The following is a 21456-nucleotide window of genomic DNA, read 5'->3' as shown; positions in this document are numbered from 1 at the left end:
TTTTCTAAGTGTTTATCCCCCCTGCTTTTTGTCCATTTTTTTCTAAGTATTTATCCCCCCTGCTTTTTGTCATATTTTTTCTATGTGTTTTGCTGTTTTTTAATCTACGAATGTTTACTCGTAAATAGTTTTTTAACTCTAATTGTGACTTGCATTTTTTTGTTAGATAAAGACCAACACATGTACATTTCAAAGCTTTTATTTTGAAAAACTTGAATAAGATGAAGTAATTCCTCTTGGCACCAGCTGGAAATCTGGAAAACAGGATGTCAGCTTTTATTTTGAAAAAGTTTGTAGATTGGTTCCCGTTGGTGGTCCAGCATCGTAAAAAATCGAATCTTCTCCACCCCCTGGTGGAGAAGATTCAAAAACTGAAAAAGGGGTGGTTAGTACAGTTAGTTGAAAAAATAATGAGTAGGGATCACCTTTTATTTTGAAAAACTGAAGTAGTTCCCCTTGTCACCAGCAGGAAATCTAGAAAATAAAAGCTCCAGCTTTTATTTTGAAAAAGTTCATAGACTGGTTCCCGTTGGTGCTCCAGCATCGTAAAAAAATTGAATCTCCTCCACCCCCTGGTGGAATTCTGGAAAACAAAAAAAAGGGAGTCAGTACACAAAGTTAAATAAAAAAACATTGAGAAGGGCTCACCTTTTATTTTGAAAAACTTCATAGAGTGGGGGCTCCTGAGCCTATCTGTTCATAGGCAGAAACCAGGTCCCCCTGGTGGATTCTGAAAAACAAAAAAAGGAGTCAGTACACAAAGTTAAATAAAAAACATTGAGAAGGGCTCACCTTTTATTTTGAAAAACTTCATAGAGTGGGGGCTCCTGAGCCTATCTGTTCATAGGCAGAAACCAGGTCCCCCTGGTGGGGGGTGAATACACAGAGTTAAAAATTAAAAAAAACATTGAGAAGGACTTACCTTTTATTTTGAAAAAACTCATATATGCTCAGGCAGAACAAATCTATGAGTTTTTTCAAAATAAAAGGTAAGACCTTGGAAATGTTTTTTTATTTTACCATGTATTGACCCATTTTTTCAGAATTCCAGCCAAGGGGAGCAGGTTTCCTGCCTATGTCAAGATAGGCTCAGGCAGAACCAATCTCAACATAGGCAGGAAACCTGGTCCCCCTTGGGTGGATTCTGGAGAGAAAAAAAACTCAGGTTGGGGTGCCTGAACCTATCTTCACAAAGGCAGGAAACCAGCTCTCCCTTGGGTGGATTCTGGAAAACAAAAAAAGGGGGGTAAATACATAGTTAAATGAAAAAAACTCAGATTGGTTCTGTACATAGGCAGGAAACCAAAAAAAGAGAAGGCACAATAGATTAAAGTACAGACTAGCGCCAAACATCAAAATTTGACAAAACTATCTCCTACATCAAAAGGCAATATTAGACAGTCTGCTGTAGAGACTAAAAAAACGATCGTCTGTTTTCCTCCACGGAAATATATCAGGATCTTGATCATGTGGTCGGAAATTTGAAAACACTTGACAGGGGCCTACAAGGTTAAAATAAAGCCTACCTCTGCCTGAAGTTTTCAGTCAATTTCAAATCCATTCATTCTTAAAAAAATTAAATATACAAAGAGCTTCTGTTTTTCTAGTTATGTTTAAATGAGTCAAAACCACATTTAAAACTAATTTGAAAAAGGTCCAAGCCCTGAGGTCTTTAAAAAAAGTTAAGGGGGTGAAAGTTTATCATTTAATTATGTTCAGTTCCACTACATGGCAGATTTTTTTTTTTTGCAAGTTCAGAAAGATGTGAAAAGCCACATGGAAGCTACTACTTCACTTGCCACTACAGTATTTTTTTTTAATTTGACTTCAAAAGGGATGAGCCTACTTTACGGTTTATAATTTATCACAGCCATGTCTGGTCTACATTAACCGCGATAATCGAGGGATTACTGTATATTCCTTACACATCCACTAATGACATGTGTGGGTGACTAATCCTCAGTTTTGTGTTATTTAAAAAATATTTGAATGTATCATGATGAAAATCGAGCCAATTGCGCAAAGCCCTGAACGCTGGCGTTTAAATATTACACGGATGGAGAAAATCGGAACTATTTAATAATGACTCATCGTTATGGCGTCAACAAGCTGCTCCTTTCTGGTCGTTTTTGCCATATTCTTTAAGTTTCCCAGCAGTCTGTGCTCGCTGAGTGATTAAAACACACGATGGAATGATTTCTTTTTAAACGAGGAGCGAGCGATCGGTAACGCATTGTAGCCAATTTGTTTGCAAACATTTTGCTGTCTGCATGCACGTGGGGCTACATCGCGTCAAAAATCACTCTTAAGACGAGAACTGGGGGTTCGAAATCCCCAAATGACAACGTACCAAATGTGCAGGATCGTCCCGTGAGAAGTTTGGCAGGATTTCGTCGGCAAATCGTCACTTTTGAGCTGCTCAGCAGTGCACGCACGGACGCCCCTCGTCCTTCCGGGCTCATCAATTGATTTTGGCGTGTGACGTCGGTTATTTGAACTCTGGCCTCGGCCACGCCTATTAAAAAAAGACACATAAAAAAATATATTTTTCTTTTTATAATAACGTGCATTAGTCAGCATATGTTTGTGTGCACGGGGCTTTAAATGCTTTTTGGTTGGACTTTAATACTTAAAAGAAAATACATTGTTTTCATAATAACACGCATTAGTCAATGGGTGGGACGAGGCTGTAAATACGTGTACATATACATTGTATTCATCCTAACGTCTGTGAGGGAAGCTGTAAATACTTTTTGGTTGGGCTTTAATCCTTTAAAATACAGTAGTATTGCACAATATGAACATTGTGATGACATGCACTTTGGTGTTTGTTTTTTACGGGTATCACTCTATTCAGGTACTGTAAGCATATCATTCCCACACCACATAAAATCGTAACGGCGCCACTACCCATCATCTACCAATTTGACAGCAAGTCTAACATTCAGTTGTGTATAACCCCCCTCCTTTACAAAGTCATAATTAATCACGAACATGAAAAGACTGACAGAGGGAAGAGGAAAGGTCTGACTGCAGACGCACGCACGAGAAATAGAAAAAGACGCAGAGAGAGGCACTTCTGATGGCGTTAATGTCGTCAGCACCACCAAACGGGGAAAAGGGTGACGAGTTCAACAAAGAAACATAAATATTTGATCAAGGCCAGATTGACAAGGGAACAAAAGCTGCAGCCAACGTCGTCTTAAACAGGTTCCTTTCTCACAGCCTGTAGGAGACCTGGGTCACATACTGTCTGCATATATTTGAGTGCATTTACTTCATGTTCACATGCAAATTATTGTCAAACTAAGGATTATTTGAATTGAAGCGTTTTGAATTAGTTAAAGCTAAAAAGGCTTGGTGAAGATAAAGTGCTGGGACCCTTTTTAAACAGAATTTTGTTTGTATAGATTGGGTAGTAAAATAGAGATGTGTTGTGTATGTATAAATGTATATTATTTGTAAATCTGACTTTTTAAATGATAAAATGAACATCTAAGAAAATTTCTAACAATTTGTCTTTTTTTTCCTCTATACAGAATAGCTGACATTTAAATTGGAAGAACTGAGATTGTCAAAATAGACTGAGTTGAGAGGTGTCCAAATTCAGGCCGCATAAGAAGCTTAAATATATCTAAATTCCACTTCTCAGTTTTAACACTAGAGGTCCGCAAGATGTAGTCACTTAAACAGGACCTCTCCATTTGCCGAGTGGTCAAAATCTAACAAATATAGGAAATAAATTCATATTTAATTGGTTCATTTTTGTTGTTGTGACTGTCCCTATTTTTTGGGGCAATTTCTTCTAGGTTCTCAAACTCAAATAAGTGATTAACACACAAAAAAACAACAACTCAAACAACTGAAGAAAAGCTGAAAAGTACTTAAAATATTGAAGTGAAGTCTATTTACTTTTGTCAGTCATCATCTTGTGGTAAAAGAGGCCCAAGGGTTCAGTAGAGTTGAGTCAAGACGTTCCATCCTCTCCACTCCCAAATTCTCGGACCGTTTCTGATAAACTAAGGGTAGGTGTTATCTTGGAGGAAAGAGATCTGTAGCAGAATGTGGGTTTTCCACTAATTACCAGGTCAATGTGCTTTTGCTTTAAACTTCCTTCCAAAATTCAAAGGTTTTTTTTTTTTTCGGAGGGAGAGACGGAGCCTAGTGCCTCCAAAACAAGATGTTATTGCATATCCCAATCTTGTCTTGCATAAACACTAACACGATAATGTGTAGTAGCCAAGTCTAACATTTTTTAAACAATTTTTTGGGTGGATATCTCAAAATTGCTTCCAGTTTGTCATATCTAGTTTTAGAACTATAGATGCAAGTTTTCCCCCAGTTTTCAAAGGCTATTCTTCTCATAAAATGTTAAAGACTGACCATACATTAGAAAAAATCAGGTCAAATATTTTCTCTTCAATTTGTTGAACCTAAAACAAAAACTTAACCACACATTTTGTTGTCTTTGGAATTCTTTAGAGCCCGCTGCCAACACACTGTGTAGCTATGAATGAGTATAGCTATTCAGTTTATTGGTATCATTGTTATGATACACTATTTGCCAATGCAGAAGTCTTTAAATATAATATCCAGGATTTCTTCTGGCCCGACCTTGCCAGTGATCCGGCCAAGGTTGGTGAGAGCCAAGCGAATGCCCTCCGCGGCTAGAGCCAGATCAAAGTCCCGGTACCGCTGGTACTGATCCAGTGCTGCAACACATTGCTGCAGGTGGGCCCTGTGGCGTGCTTGGGTCAGGGTAGGGGCACCACACAGAGGGTCGCCACACCTATAAGGGAAGTTTGATATAATGAGCTGGTGAAATATGATTTTGTATGTGTGTGCCCGTCTATTTGTGGCATAAGCCTATTGTATTATTTTCCCCTTACCCTTACTATTAGTAAGCCCTGTGAGGGGGATAGGTGGAAAAACATATCCACTTTATAGATAAATATAAGCAAACTATAACCCTCAGGTAACTGCTCTATGCATTGCCATTCCATAATGGTGACTATTTTTAGACAGCACTATATATGCTCATCGATCCATAAACAAACATTTTCACTAATGAGAATTTCTTGGTTCATGGTCTTGTATTATTCTGAGGTCACAAATAGCTTGCAGCACAAAAAAAACATTTAAATAGATCTAGTTTAGCTAATGTGGTCTTTTAAATACCAAATATCCCAATTGAAGATTTTACTTTTTGTTATTTATAGAAGGCAAACCCTGCAATAAAGTAGGGATCACTACCGTGAAATTCATGTTTCTTAATTATTATTGTTTTGATTTCAAAATCTGAGGTTATAACGCTCACTGTTTTCCAGAAGAGTTTGAGTTATTCAGAACTAATATTGATGATTTCATTGATTTGGTAGTGATTTTGTGTAATGGTATAAGTATAGTCAACTATAAACCAGGGGTGCTCTACACATATAAATACATATACTAGTATATGTAAATATAAATGTATACGTATGTATACCTTGTGTTGTTTAGGCTTACGTACAGAGTGAAAATTTTTATTAAATCTTGTTAACTCACAAAGCCTTGACTCTGCTGTGCAGTGTTGTGAGAAAGTCTTGAAGCCCCTCATTAGTGTGACAGGATATCACACAAACAGGAGGCAATGCAGGAAAACACCCAAATTTCAGCATTTGTCTATGTTCATCAGACAGTAAGTCCACTTTGTTCAGGACCAGAAGGAATCTGTCAGATGATAATACTGCAATGAAAAAGTAGACAATTTTTCACTGAGCTGTAAGCAGATGTAATGTATTGAAAAAGGAAATTTGGTGTGAAAAATCAAATCCTTAGAGGCATGGATACCTGTGTTATTCTGTTCTTTAGTGAGAACACTTTGGAGATAATCGTGAAGGAAGGCTGCAGCCTGATGGGTCTCAGTGGGGATGTGAGAACAGTCCACAACCACCAAAGTCAGATCTGCTTGCTCAATCCTGGAATAAAGAAAACAAGTATATATTTTTAAATCCATACTTTATTCCATCTTATTCATGATGGAATGGTGGCTATAACACGATCGCCATCACATCGCAGAACATTTTAAGTAAGGGAAAAATCTATCTTGCATGAAAATGTTATGTTTGTCCATCTTACAAACACTTGAAGATAGCAATATACAGTAAACTGAAGTGTATAGTATATTGATATCCCAGCTCCCTTTCAACAAAACATAAAACTAAAATATTTTCCATAAATTCGAGCACCGATAGCAAACTCTTATCTTTGTTCCTGTGGTTTTGTTTTATTTTTTGGAAGAAAAAAAAAACATTCAATACTGTCTTTATTAAAAAAAGAGGCTCTCAAGAATTGATTTAAGGTCATCTGGTTCATTCCTATACACGAGTACTTTTATTGGGAACAAATCCCACAAAGGAACTTAACATGGGTGTCAGGCTACTTCCTTTAAGTGACCAGAAGCTCCATTCCTGGTGTACATCCATCCCATGACAAGAGCAAGTAGTAGCAACGGATGCTTGTACTTACCACCTCCTTCCTGTAGTGACCCAGGTCACAAGAGTCTGACCTACTTCTTGCACACAAAGTCCTTTAGCCAACACAAAATGCACACCCTTTCTATACACCAATTTACCACACCGCATTCCACCAAATGGGGCTCCATTATTATGGTAGATCCACATAACTCACCTTTACACAAAAAAAAACATATTTGTCTTCTTTTTCACTAATTCAGAAACAAAGACAATGTTTTATGTGTAAGGTGAACATGTAAATCTAGCCTTCTTTCTGTACAGAGGTCTTAAACTACTTACTGATGTAATCTTAGATGACATCCTACAAATAACTGCACCATATACTATCATTATTTATGATCAGGTGGAATATTTAATATTGAAAATAATCTAATATCTGGTTGCAAATGGTTGTAAAGATCTTAAAGTGGTATTAAAGTTTAATTTCAGGCGTCATTAAAAAAAAAATCTGTATAAAGTGGTTCTCGCAGAAATATTGTAGATTCATAAATATTTGTGAGATATGCAAGAAATGTTGCTTTAGTCAGATTTCAATCAAAAGAATGTTAACAGGTTTGAAGTAGTTCTTATCTGCATATTTCGTTGTTTTTGAGGAAAATCGTCATTTCACCACGATATTTTAGAATTCTGTATCGGCCATATATCTCTTTTGATTATTTAAAAATACTTATAGATATTTTTTTTCTGATTGCCACTGATGGAAACCCAATGTAACTGTTAAATCTAAAAATGTAATTATGCATCATCCTGAAAGATTAAATCTAAAAATGTAATTATGCATCATCCTGAAAGATTGATGGATAAATATGCACAAAAAAACCTTTAAATAATCATTGGTAACTAAAATTACCTAAAAAGAAAAAAATATTGATACATTTATGAACAAAATTCCAATAATTATGTTTTTTCCTCACATTCCACAGTTGAATAAAAGGAAAAAATAAGGAACTTTCATAGTCAACCTCCTGCACACACATCGGCATATATATATAGATCACTTAAACATGGTTTTGGAACCTCATCTTATTATCTTAATTATCTAAATATCTTCCTTCCAAACCCATATTAATAGCAAATAAAAATAAATCTACCATATATGTATAATATAATATTATATGCGTCATTCCTTTATCCTCACTAAGCAGCGATGACGGGTTTAACAAGCGTTGTTTTGCCCCAGCGTAAACAGAGGAAGCATCTGTCAGCAAATGTCTCCCAATATGTTCATATTCAACATCATGGACGAGGTGTTGTAAATACAACAAGGAAAGCTACCTCTTCATTGCGCAACCTCCGGGGAGTGTTTTTCCAAGTATTTATATCCAACAAGTAGCAATAAGACAAATTGGGTGTCGTGCACAGTTAGCATGATGTACAGTACATATGTGATGAATTATTTCTTCCTTTCTTTGTTCTTGAAGACTACAGAAATTGGTCACAGAGCTAATGGATGGACAAAAGGCCAATATGTGAGCTGTAATGTAAACACAGTCCCCACCTTTCACGAGCTCGGCGGACCCCCTCTCTCTCCACTAGGTCTGTGCTGTCTCTGAGGCCCGCCGTGTCACTCAAGAGAACGGGAAAACCGCCGACGTCCAAAGCCGTCTCCACTACATCTCTGGTGGTTCCGGCAATAGGAGACACAATGGCTGCGGGTCTCTGACCTGGATTAAACAAACATACGAATAAAACACGACTCATCATTTATCAAAGATCATTTGAGATTCATACAGGAGAAGACAGATTTTAAAATGACTAATGGTGTCTATCAAAAGACTCAAGAGGAGGAAATTTAGACATTGGTTTACAAATATAGTTAGTAATACAAAGAGGAAGTTGTGAGGAGTCTCTTCAGGTTTTCACTCTAGCCAATATGATGTATAATTCTAAATGCCTTCAGGATACAATCGGGCAAACAAATGCATCCCTATTCTATAAACAACATGTGTAAGATTAGCACGATAAAAAATGGAAATGACGTATAGTATTTTTTAAATATTTAATTATTTAATTTATCATCTAATATAAATACATTTAACCTGAGCATGGCTGCATGACCAAGCTAAATTTAAGGCTGTTAAAATGTAAGTATGCTTTGTGACAACACCCCTTTTTAAAATCCTTTTTTTAATATTTTAAGAACAAACATCCATTAAGTCTATAATAGAAATGTAGACAATCAGTATTTCCCAAATTACTACTTCAAATCAAATATGCCAAGTCATGATTTGAAGCAGACAAACATTAAAATATTTCTTATTTTGTAAATTCCTCACAATTATTATTATCATTAACAGTAGTTTTCTGAACTTGATATGCCAAATTACTTGAATTTAGCTCTATCCTCACCCATGATGCCTTAAAAAGAGAGTGACGATTCAAATCCTGCTTGGAACAACTGCGGTTAAATGTGAAGTCAGTTTCCTTAAAATTATGACTGCAGACTACAAGACAAAAGTCAAGTTAACTAAAAATTTGGTTTCCGGCATTACTTTGACTAAGTCTTCTATGAAAACTTGAAAATTCAAATGAAACAAGTTGAACTTGCAATTCAATTTGGAGTTAAACACACACACACACATCTGCCAAAATACTGAAAGTGCATTGTAACATTGCATCACAATCCCCCTTATGCGGTCTATTAAATGATTCTCTTACAGAGTGTGTTGAGGAGGCTGCTTTTTCCTGCATTGGTGGCTCCGGCGAGGACTACTTGCACGCCACTCCGCAGACGCTCACCTCTCCTCTCATCAAGCAGGTGTCGAGCCATGTCGGCTTGCAGATGACGCACCATTCCATCCGCTTGAAACACAGGAACGGGATGATGATTATGAATGTATTGTACTGACCTTGAAAGACAAAACTTCCCGTCGGACACAATTTGTCTCGACAAAAGCTGGCTCACCGTCTATTTTGTTTAGCTACTACCAAAAAAATGAAGTAAAAAAAGCAAAAATAAAGCACTTTCAATGTTACAGATACTTTAAATAATTACTCAATAATATATAACCCAAAACAAAGACAAAAAAAAACAATGTTTACATCCTTTGGGGCATATTTCCACATGACAGTGGAAGGACAACGTGCCAACTAGGCTTACTATTTTTAAACGCAGGTCTATTATTATTTGTACCAATGGGGCACGAGCCCGCATTCCATGCCAACAAAACAAAGTCTACTTCCTAGGCTACATTGTGTCCAATCTTTACAACTTCTGAGGGCTGAAAAAAGTTCTGCCAATGCCAGGCGGGAGGAAGCATTCTGCTCTTTTCCAACGTGCACACGTGGGAATGCAATGTTTTTGGAGATGGTAATACTGACAGCACTATTTCTAGCACGTTGGCTTTGAAGGCAAGACAAATGAGTACACACAGCCTCAATGCTCTCTCATCATACTTCCTAAATGGAAACAGTTGGACATTTATGGCTTCTCCCAGTGGCACGGCCAAAGCACAATGTTAAGTTTATCATTATTATACATTTCCTTTGTAATATAATCATCATATATGTGCTTGCAATGAAGAACGCTTTGCCTTATTTTGTATACCGTATTTTCACGACTATAAGGCGCACCGCATTATAAGGCGCACCCTCAATGAATGACATTTTTTTCCATATATAAGGCGCACTGTATTATAAGGTGCACTGTATTATAAGGCGCACTGTATTATAAGGCGCACTGTCTATTTTGGAGTAAATGTAAGACTTTTAAGTGCGCCTTATAGTCATGAAAATACGGTAATTGCTATTGACTTCCAGGTATGAAGCACTCACTACACAGTCACCTCTAGAGCCAGCCATTGTTGATGTTTTGAATTTTTTTTGCATAAAATCTTGCAGTGGGGGAGGAGCTATATGATGGAAGATTTTGTAAACTAAGATGGCATCTGCATATTTAACAGTATTGTTTCAGTTCAGGCGCTTGTGTTTTTTTTAATATCCGACAGTGGTGGTTTTTGGTTTTCCGTTTTTTTCCATATATAAGGCGCACTGTCTATTTTGGAGAAAATTTAAGACTTTTAAGTGTCTTATAGTCGTGAAAATACGGTATTAAACATTACATATAACAACAAGCTCTTGGGAACTGTGGATTTGTTTTGGGAAACGTGGCTTCTCAAGATGGTCCGCATCAAAACTCTCTTGGGAAGATTTGACAGAGCAACAATAGTTTTGAGAACTGAGACAAATTTTTATGTGACTCTAAATAATGTTTAGACTTCAGTTATGCATGTGGTTTAAATCTTATGAATATATTAGCAAAAGGAACTGGGGTCTTCAGAATATGATTTCAGATGCCTCATTATTGAAGGGTGAACTTGGGAATACTTATTGGTGAACCTATCACACACGGTGACCAAAAAAATGATGAAAATAAAAAATACTGTCTTTTTTCATAGTAAATGAGCCCTTGTAAGTCTTTACTTGAAACCCAGGGGATTACTGTTTTTTTAAACATAATTTTATCAGAGTGTAATGTACATACCGTGAGTTAAGACTCCATCTTCAATCAGCTCATCTTCACTGAAGTCAATGAAGGCCTCAACATGGGCGAGGCACTAAGTCAGAAAAGGACACAACCATCATTAAATATATATTTGACCACATTAACCTTACAGCCATTCCTAAAGCCCAACCCGGAAAAACCCACGCATTCTCAGAAAGAACAACCCCACACAGTAAGGACTGACCTGAGATCGACCCCAAAACTATGAGACCAACGCGCTAACTACTCGCAATTCAATAGAATATGAAAGTGTATCTAATGTTCGGGCTAGTGAATGTACATAACTCTTATTGGCGGTGTAGAAAATAAAAATAAAGGTCAGCTATATTGTTTTAGAAGCTTAATCCAATTGAAGGAAAGTACAGCAGCATAAATCAAGTCAGTGTGATTGACATTGCGGAACAGACACAATAGTCGTATAGCTGAAGAAAAACAGGAAGCCTCACATTCCAAAACTCAGATCCACATACAGTACACAGACGATAATGGTTAAAAAAGTTGCATTGTTTTTGAATAAGGTTTCAGCGAAAGCTTCAAACAGATGTTATACCTCGGATTTATTACATTCCCAGAGGTCTGAAGCAAAAATAAAAATGCTATTAAGGAACCTTAAGAAAAACATCTCAGGAAGTTTCTCAAGGAAAACCAGCTGGAATGCTTTCTCCTAACTCATCCAAACTGGGAAGGATTGGCCGCTATCCATTAGGTATCTCCAATTAGACAAGGCGGTTTCGTGGAACTACAGACACATGATGTGGAAAGATAATATATGTTTCGCAGAAGTACGGCATTTTCAACCGGCCAACATTGTCCTTCAGAATTGAGGTTAGAGGTTCTACATCCCAAGCACAGACACAAAAATAATCACTTTCACAACATGGCGCTAAGGGCAAATTGCCAAAGATATTTCAAATACTTGAATTATGATGATTCACGCGCACACATGTTCTGCAATAAACAACTTCCAAAATGTTTACTTTGAGTAATTTTACATTTAAAGACCCAACTATGAGATTTTAAGCAACTCAAAAGCAATGTGTCCTCTAATTTTTCGTTGGTCTGGGCAGAAAGACAACTTCCTTGAGTGCACTGAGTACAGTGTGAGCGACATCATCATTGCTCGTTATGGGCACACCAGTATCACACCGCAGGTGCATATCAATGTTCCCTCTAATTTCTCATGTAAAACATGCTGTAAAACACGAAAAACACAAGAGTGGACAGAGCTATTGCCACTGGCTGCCGCATAAACAGCGCCATCATGGGGAAAGAGGTAAAAAAAAAATACAAAAAAATAATTTTGATTTCATTTACTGCACGCCATATGATTGCTGCTGCGCAAAGAAGACGAGAGTAGTGCGCAATTGTGCACAGTTTAGAGTAAAAAGTATTTTTTCCTATTGGGTCACTTTTAATGGTAGTCACTTAGCAATATTGAATTTTATAAAGTAATGATTTACTGGAATATTCACACAAAGTAATCTGGAAAGTTCACACAGGTTGTCACAGAGGACAAATTATCTATGTAGGCAGCCGTTTATTGTGTAAAACAATAAGATGCAGATAGCAGAGGCCAAAGGTGACTGGTTTGAGCTGATAAAGGGATATTTAATCTAAGTCACAAGTGAGGAAGCTGTCTGACCTGAAAAAAAATCCATTGTTACCCCAACTTTCAGATACTAGGGTCAGCTTTTAAAATTCAATTCAACAATGGATTTAAAAAGCTTCACAGACGGCATCCATGCTTTTATCAGAAAAGTCTATGTCTACATGAAAACTGCATTTGTTCACACACAAGCCTCACTAGACGAGAAGGCCCCCGGTTCAAAATATATAACTAGCATTTGATGACTGAAATGACATTAATACAAATGACAGACGGGAGGTGCCAACGTACCCGTTTCAGTTTGTGACTCCAGTTTTGATAGAGTCGCCCCAGTTCTCCTGACATTTGTCTTAGCGCCTGTCTTCTCTGGGCTTCGGTCTCAGCATGGATAAGATCTCCAAGGCCCTCCACCTGAGCATAAGTATAGCACCAATTGTCAAAGGACAAGTGAAAAAATATATAGTGGTATGAAAAGGTTTGGGCACCTCTTTTAAATTTTGGGGATACTCTTTTCGAAATCGTTTGTTGAATGGATTAGCAATTTCAGTTAAATATTTCATATAGCAGTCAAACAGTAATATTTAAGAAGTTTTCTGTTTAAGGACATTTTTTAGATGTATTTATTTAATAATTATGGTTACCCGCGAACCTTGTGAGGATAAAGTGCTTCACAATATGAATGATGTTTGCAAAAATTATTTAAACAAAAGGAATGAATTTGAATGAATTTGTGCTATGTAACACTTCTCAAATATGATTGTCTTTACCCACTATATAGCTTTGACTGAAATTGCTGATCCATACAACCAATTATTAATACGTAAAAGAAAATTTTGAAAATTATAAGGTCTGTACAAACTTTTTCATACCACTAGATTCCATTACAATGACAAGATATATCTTTGTGCTTATTAAGCATTCCTCTTGTTAGAATATATTGTATGAGTGAACCATTTTTGAGGGTTGCGTTTCTCTGCGGGGTGTCGACTTTACACATTTCTTACCCTAAAAAGAAAATGACAAACATACAACATAGGGATATGGACACAAGAATTATTCAACCGATCTACCTCTGTGAGGCCAAGTTTGCCTGCTTGAAAGGCTCTTCGCGTGAACTCCCCACACTCAGCAGGTCTCATACCAGGCACATTTCCTGAGAGAGAAATTCACACAAAGCATGAAAACATGATATAAATGGCACTTCACACAGAATCAGAGATCAAATCCAGCGTTACAGGTGTTTTTTTATTACAAAGATTTTCACCATCACTTAATACCAACAGCTAAGGTCGGACAATTCTTCCAAATGTCCTTTAAATGCAGAAATATGTTCCATATTCCATGTTTTCTTGTCTTTCATAATGGGTTTAATTTAACAATAAACAACAAAATATGCAAATGGAGAAAAAAACAGCAATGTTTCAAAGTCTAACCAGTGATACAAGTTTTTCCATATTGATACTGTACAATACTGCCCTCGAGTGGGACAAAGAAGAAAGTGCAGAGAAAAATCAGTTTACTCAGTCAGGTTCTTTAATTGACAGTTTTGGGAATAAACACAGCTGTTCAATGCATCTGATGGTAATAGTCTGTATACCGTGGCTTACAATCAATTATTCACATGCTATAAATAATGAAAATATGATCTTACCTAATGCCTGAAGGACTGCAGAAGTCACTGCAGGACCTCCATGGATGTGGAACTCGACACTGTCCTCTCCTGTGAAACTGTGAGGAGCTGATGAAATAAACACAAAAGATAAAACTGTCAAAAAAATACTTGGCAATTTAACTAATGCCAGTTGATAGATGTCCAATTCATTTAACCTGGGAGGGATGGATCATATAATTGCTGCTATACACCCTTTGTTAAAGATAGTCAATACAGACGGCCCGGCAGTTGAGTGGTTAGCGTATCGTCCTGACAGTGGGGGACCTGAGTTCAAATCCAGGTCGGTCTACCTGTGTGGAGTTTGCATGTTCTCCCTGGGACTGTGTGGCTTTTCTATGGGTATTTTGGTTACCTCCCACATTCCAAACACATGCATGGTAGGCTGATTGGACACTGGTATGAGTGAGAATGGTTGTTTATCTCCTTATGCCCTGTGATTGGCTGCCCACCAGTTCAGGGTGTCCCCCGCCCATGGCCCAGAGTCAGCTGGGATAGGCTCCAGCACCCCCCTGACCTTAGTGAGGATAAAGTGGTTCAGAAAATGAGATAAGATACTCAATAGTTCAATGTCCAGAAGGAGTAAACATAGCCTTCAATAAAATTATATAGTAAAATAATAATATGATATATAATATTATAATATAATATATAATAATAATAAAAAACAACAATCATAATAATAATAATATATGTGTTTTGGCGAAATATGGGAGTGAGCAGAAGAATCACCTGGGAACCAAAGAACAAGCCCACGGTCCAGAACTTCTTTGGACTGTGGATGTGTAATGCTCCTTAACAGTGCTCTGCGAGGAAAAGGCAGGTTGCGTGTGAGGCCAGCCATACTGCTGAGGACTGTAGCAGATGAGGGTCCACTGACCCGTACCACAGCAACCCCGCACTTGCCATGGCCGGATGATAATGCAAAGATAGTTTCTGCATCAACTAGGGTAGGAGGAACTCCATTACAGGAACTCAGATTTCTGAAGAGTGAAGTCCATCTGAAAAATTAGGAATATACAACATAAACGTCTTTTTTTTCAATCGCATAAAGTAAACAATAAAACAAATATTACATAAATATGATATGACATTTTGAAAAAAAATCATATATGTATATCTATAGACGGGCGTATAGAGTGGTTAGCACATTGGCCCCACAGTCCTGTGATCATGGGTTCGATTCCAGGTGGGGACCGTGTGTGTTCCCCAGGTACTCCGATTTCCTCCTATATCCCAAAAACATGCAGAGTAGGCTCGGCTGAATACTACAAATTGCCCCTAGGTATGGGTGCCCCCCAGTCAGCTGAGATAGGCTCCAGTACCCCCTGCGACCCTAGTCAGGTTCAGAAGATGAATGAACGAATCTGGGAAAGTGTAGCAGTGACTGTGATATTGTTATGATTTGTTAATTGAAAATGCTCTAAATTAAAATTCAATTACTCTTGATCATGTTTAAGCCTTCTTCAAGCAGTCATTAAAGGGGAAAGAACAAACCTTTTCCTAAAAATGTGGGCTGTAGATCCCCTTAATCCATGATGGATAGACGCTAAAAGCATTGTGTTCTGAAGGTGGATGAGCCACACAACCAAGCCAATTACTTTTCACTTATTCCGTAACATTTTACATAGAAATCTGCAAAACTCAAATGAATTGGTAACAGGAAAACAAACATAAATGTCACATTGAGACTTGTCCCATCGTTTCGCAAACAGCGCCGCGTGGGTTACCGCTTCCTTGTCAATTCTGATTGGTTATTTTTTGTTGACAGGCCCTTCACGGAATTCTATTGGTTTAACACCTGTCCATTTTTACTACGTCCCGCCTACTGTACGTCTTTAAATTCATTCCGTGCAGCAACCAGCGACCGCTCGCAACGAGGTGTAATTTCATCAATTGAAGTAGAAATCGGCAAGTGCAAACCAAACATGAACATGATAAATAGTAAGACGTAATTTTACATAATGGTCTATTTCATATTGCATTTATGCATGTACGCATTTATTTAGTTTTTCCATTGCAGTTTGATTCGCTTCACTTGCGTCATTGTGACGTTTGTGCATTATTGTCCTGGGTGTTTTCAGGGAGAACATGCAAACTCCACACAGGTTGATCAACCGGGATTTGAAGCCAGAAAACAAGAACTGTGTGGCTGGCACATTAACCACTCACCCACCAGGCCACCCCTTTTAAAAATAATAATGACAAAACAACAGTACATATACATACAAGATCCAGTGTGGGTGAGGTTTTTGTTCCAACCGATCCAGCAAAGACTGTTTAACTAATTTGATTTCTACTGAAACAAGAAGCACCTGACTGCAATTCACTGATTGCACGTCTAAGATAACAGATTGGTGGAAAAGTTTCCTCTTATGGTAAGAATGAAGACTTGCACCCACTGTGGCCCTTTGTGGTCTGATTTATACTATATATATATTGTACTTTGTTAGGACAAGGGGTGGGCAAACTGGCCGCTGAGGGCCACTATGGGTGCAGGTTTTTGGTCCAACTGATCCAGCACAAATACTTTAACAATTGAGATTTCTGCAAAAAAACAAGCATCACCTCACTGCAATCCACTGATTGCACTTGTAGGACATAACATTGGTGAGAAAGTGTCCTCTCTATGGTTTGGAATGCAAACCTACACCCACTGCAGCCCTTTGTGGAATAATCCCCCACCCCTGATTTAGATCATGACCCTCTGATTCCACTTTTACCCATGATCACATTGTTCATTTCCCCCCATGACATAAGGCTCGTGTAGTGTGCTGAACTGTCGTCAAGGTGTGTGTGGCCCCTCCCCCCTCCTTTGTCCCGCCCCTGTAGCCATCGCAGGGTCGCTCTCCATCGAACCACGCATCCCGTTCCACAGTCCCACCGCTGCACCATCGCGGATAACCTCATGTCCCTTTCACATTCATAGACTCCTATCCCCAGCACCACCGCGCCGTTCCCATGATCTGCCCTCTCCCTGAGATGCGACAACCGTGCTCGAACGCCAGCAGAATCCCGCCTGTGCGCGTCGCTCCTCGCGGATAGAGAGCATGCCCGACGCGGGGACGCAAGGCGCCGCAGCCGCGGCGACGGCCGTCGGTGGCGGTGCAGCAGCTGCAGCGGCCGGTGAAGGAGCCGACACCGGCCGCCACCGACACCGAACGCAGCCGGGAGATCCGGAAAGGCCGGAGACGACTGCCGCCCAGCCGCAAAGCTCCGGTTCCGGTGTACTGGGTGAGTTTGGCCGGCCGGGACGATGGAAGTCTGTGAGCAGGTGGAAAGGAGACGAGCGTCAGACACCTCGAGGCACCCCCTCTTTTGTCTGCAACGTGCTGCCTAAAATATCAAAAAAACGTGTGTAAAATACGACTTTGACGTGTTCCAGACCCGCTGTCTGCACATTTTCAATTTTTAGCCGTGATAATGGCCCCTTGTGAACATAGTCTGTTTTGACCTTCTGGTGTCTGTTATTGTGGAGCACGCTGCTTTTTGTGGGCTCGAAAACAGTACATCGGCCCGTTTTTTTGGGGGGTTTGGCACGATTTTATTTCTGTGATTGGGAGATCTTTCTTCCCACCTGGTAACTCAATGTTTAACTACTTCATGATGTCATCCAGGGATTTCTAAACTATACGCTGACTGGCTGTGGATGCCTGTCCACTTCACTGTTATTGCCCCAGTGCAAGTTGTTATGCTAGGGTAGCAACCAAGTATTGTTTTGATTTTATTTTTTAACATGTTTTTTTTAAGTCATCTCACATTGCAAATTTAAAATGAAAGTCTTAATTCTGGAATAAAAAAAATCTAAGCCCATGAAAACTGTGTACTATGTATGGACCATTTTACAATTGTGGCCTTCGTAATGCAAAATATGATGTTCACACATGTGGACACCAGGTCTCAATTATACATCATTTTAGGTAATTCATATTGGTAATCATATTATTAAACAGCTTTCTGGTCTGTTGGCGTGTTGGTCTCGCAGTTCTGAGATCGAGGGTTCGATTCCTGGGTCCTGACCTTCCTTTGTGGAGTTTGCATGTCCATCAGATTAAAAAATATTAACATTTTCAATCCCCCCCTCCTACTTGAAATGAGAAAAGTTGTTTTATTAATGCTGAATAATTGCTAATATGCTTTGGACTTGTTATTTTGCCGTCGTATATGTCGTTCGTGCACAATATATTTCATAAAGCGAAGGTGAGTATATAAAAATGACTCGAGTCTTTCACCAAATTGCTTCTTACTTGCCTAATTTAAATATGTATAGTTGTTCGACCCCACCCCCACACAATTTTGTCTTAAGTAGTCACGCTCCCCATTAGCTGGTCCATGAGAAAATAGAAAGAGATTTGCTGATCCGCGGTGAGAAAAAAAGTTGGGAACTGCTGATCTAATGGTATATGGTAGGCTGATTGGACACTCTAAATTCAGGGTGTTCCCGGCCTGGTACCCGAAGTCAACTGCGATAGGCTCCAGCACCCCTCCTGTGACCCTCTTGAGAATAAGTGGTATAGAAAATAAAATAGAAATAAAGACCTTTCCATAACTTGGTAACAATAGCACAGGATTTCTCACAGGTGGATAATATCAGGCAGGATCTAGTTTCAGTTATGGAGCCAGGTCTTTTTTTCTTCTTCTTGCAAACAGGCTTGCAGCCTGAAATGCGGCTGCAGAGTGATGCAGTGAGCTGTCATTCACTGTGAATGCTTGTTGTAGGTAACCTGAGAAGACTGCTTGCTGCTGACTGAAAGGGTAGACTGATGTCATCTGGTGGAGGTGGTGGCAACCACTAGTTTCCAGAATACAGTAGTCTCAGACTTTATCAACTATCTTTTGCGGGCCAGCTCTGGTCTTGTGGTTAAAGGGATAGATGAGTAGAAGTCAGTATTAATAAGTATTATCATTTTTATTTGGGGTCAAGGAAAAGTGTGGTAACAAGAATGCTAAATTTGAATACAAAAATGGCTAACTGCCGTATATTTAATCAAACAATTGAGACTCAACTTTTGTAGTCATGCCTGCTGACTTTGTTCAAACCATGTCATACTTTGTGTAGAGGTTTTCTATGTTTTTTACCGGTGGTCGTTTACCTCCTACTTTGTGCATCATTACCCAAAGCCCATATTACACAAAAGGCATATAAAACCACGGTTACTATGTCAGGATGTCGCGTTTGACTGCTGGCTACTAGTGGTTGCAAAAAGAAGTGTAACCCACAGGTAACCATCGATTCAGAGGGATTTTGAATTGATGAGAGAATCTTGCAATGTAGTAAGTATATCACAGAATCTATTTCTATCGACACCTTTTGACAATATCAACCATCTTAGACGCAAAATTGTTTGATTTTAAAATATTACAAACATGTACTAATGGTGTCCCTATTGTACTAGCTTTGTGGTTAATTTGTGAACATGACTTAAACTGTGTAACGTCATTTTATATTGGATCTGTGTACTTATGTTTCTAATGATTACAGCTAAAATATTGGTAGCATAGCAAGTTGCATTTGGAACTGATAAAAACTAAACTGCTACGATCTCAAAGCAATATGAACAAACCTCAATTTCAAATGTCTTGTTTTCATTTTTATTGTGTATTTACAGTATGTGGTTCCTAGATGTGTATTTCTCCAGTGTGTTGTAACCTAGAATAGATCTGGAACTTGTATTGGCCTCGTGAGAACTGTTAACCCCATGTGAATGTGGATTTTGAAAACGGTGGGGCGTCACTGGTATTAACGTCATGATATCACATCTCAACCGTGACATGTGCCATGGTCAGTCATCCAGCACTGCACCAAAGCCGGGTAATTTATGCAACTGAGATGTTGGGTGCTGTCTGCAGGGATTTTCTTCTCCAAAGACGTGGATCATCCTCACACGTGTCTGCCAAAGCCTACGATTTGGATAACTTTCATCTAGTTTTCCTACTCTCATATGACAAATGCCAATTTCCATTTCGAATACTTAATCAGTTGTTGTTAGAAAGAAGAATAAAGATATCAGAACAATTAGTTGGGGTTTTCTAAGAGGCCACTGTCAATAGAGTAAATCAGGTCATGCCATTTGTTGCTGTCCAATTAGCCAACCAAGATACTGTGAGATACTGTACATATAATGAACGTAGAGGCGCAATTGGGTCATGTTTCCAATAGGAATTTGAACAGCTCTGTTCATTTGTGGAAGTTAACTCAAGTGATGACCTTGTAATTCCCAATTTAGGGCTTGAGCTTTCACATTGCAGCAAAAGTAATGACATCAGACTATTAAAAATAAGGGTTGATCAATAGTTCAGCTGATAATAAAGTGACGGTGAGTATATACAAATGCCTCAAGCCTTTCACATAATTGCCTCTTACATACATAATTTAAATATGCCATAGGAAAGACTTGGTTTTGTCTATTATTCTTTGCTACAAATAGCCAAATACCTGATCAAATACTACAAGTTAGAAAAGAAACAAAGTAGCTTATCATGTATAACACTATTCAGTTGTGAGTCTTCCAAGATCTTTTAGAAAAAAAATATAGAGAGTACTATTGTTGAATGATCGACATGTAATGGATTTTATTTCATTTTACTCTTAGTAAGCGTGTTTGACTTGCTCTTCCCATGCCTGCGTGACATTTCCTACAGGTACTCTGGGTAATTTTGTCTACGTATGGTTATGTCCATGCATGCTTCTTTCTCTCCTTGATCCTACGATTGGCTGGCAAGCAATTCTTGGTGTAACCTGAATACTACCCGTTGTTGGCTGACGGAACCCACAGAAAGTGGGAATAATTAAAAAGATGTTTCATATTCTAGTGTCTTCAACTTAGCCACCCTTTGATCTGATTACGATTTTGCACACTTTTTCTAGATGACCATTCAGACAGAGGTAATCATCTGAAATCGTTTTCACTTCATAGAAAAGTCTTATCATGGTTAAGTAGTTGAATTTATTGCTTTATCCTTGGATTTGGACCATCATTTGTGGTGCATTGAAGGAAGTGTTTCCAAACCTTTAGGCTGTGCTCTATGCTATCTATTTATTGTTTTCTTTTTTTCCATCTTAACACTGAGATTGTGGGATTAATTTGGTGTGCCATGGTGGTGGTCCTGAGGACAAATTGATAAACATCTAAGAATGATAGAGATAATTCTACAACAAACT

General features: G+C 38.5%; 2 protein-coding genes and 1 long non-coding RNA gene across 6 annotated transcripts in view; 1 reads left to right on the top strand and 2 right to left on the bottom strand.

The window, feature by feature from the left end:
- Positions 1 to 183: 183 nt before the first annotated feature.
- On the bottom strand, positions 184 to 2510 carry LOC144196962 (uncharacterized). 4 transcript variants are annotated; one of them, XR_013326436.1, is made up of 6 exons: positions 2351 to 2510; positions 1021 to 1225; positions 793 to 864; positions 649 to 730; positions 426 to 474; positions 184 to 350 (listed from the first exon to the last, which is right to left on the bottom strand). It is a non-coding gene; the product is annotated as an uncharacterized LOC144196962 (long non-coding RNA). The 4 variants fall into 4 exon arrangements; XR_013326435.1 differs by having other exon boundaries at positions 184 to 254; XR_013326434.1 differs by having other exon boundaries at positions 184 to 583.
- A 1316-nt stretch (positions 2511 to 3826) lies between these two features.
- On the bottom strand, positions 3827 to 16025 carry gtpbp3 (GTP binding protein 3, mitochondrial). The gene is made up of 11 exons (XM_077717190.1): positions 15792 to 16025; positions 15027 to 15295; positions 14277 to 14363; positions 13696 to 13778; positions 12917 to 13036; positions 10999 to 11071; positions 9174 to 9317; positions 8014 to 8179; positions 5830 to 5957; positions 5545 to 5725; positions 3827 to 4789 (listed from the first exon to the last, which is right to left on the bottom strand). Exons 1-11 carry the CDS (start codon positions 15851 to 15853, stop codon positions 4558 to 4560), a joined length of 1545 nt encoding a protein of 514 aa, XP_077573316.1. The 5' UTR covers positions 15854 to 16025; the 3' UTR covers positions 3827 to 4557.
- Positions 16026 to 16764: 739 nt separating this feature from the next.
- ano8b (anoctamin 8b) overlaps positions 16765 to 21456 on the top strand; it is a 28276-nt gene continuing 23584 nt past the window's right edge. The window contains exon 1 of the mRNA XM_077717507.1: positions 16765 to 17528. Within this exon, the coding sequence (XP_077573633.1) occupies positions 17345 to 17528 (184 nt within the window). The 5' untranslated portion in view covers positions 16765 to 17344. The remainder of the gene's footprint in view (positions 17529 to 21456) is intronic.

Source organism: Stigmatopora nigra, chromosome 5 (genome assembly GCF_051989575.1).
Source record: "Stigmatopora nigra isolate UIUO_SnigA chromosome 5, RoL_Snig_1.1, whole genome shotgun sequence".
Taxonomy (NCBI): domain Eukaryota; kingdom Metazoa; phylum Chordata; class Actinopteri; order Syngnathiformes; family Syngnathidae; genus Stigmatopora; species Stigmatopora nigra.
Note: the sequence above shows the minus strand (reverse complement) of the source record. Positions and strands in the feature narration are given on the sequence as shown.

Coding starts and splice junctions, on each gene's coding strand:
- gtpbp3 (XM_077717190.1), bottom strand. CDS start 15,853: ATGCTTTTAGCGTCTATCCATCATGGATTAAGGGGATCTACAGCCCAC. Junction 8,180..9,173: donor CAGCCTCCTCAACACACTCT/GTAAGAGAATCA, acceptor TGTTTAATCCAG/GTCAGAGACCCGCAGCCATT. Junction 5,958..8,013: donor GTCCGCCGAGCTCGTGAAAG/GTGGGGACTGTG, acceptor TCTTTATTCCAG/GATTGAGCAAGCAGATCTGA.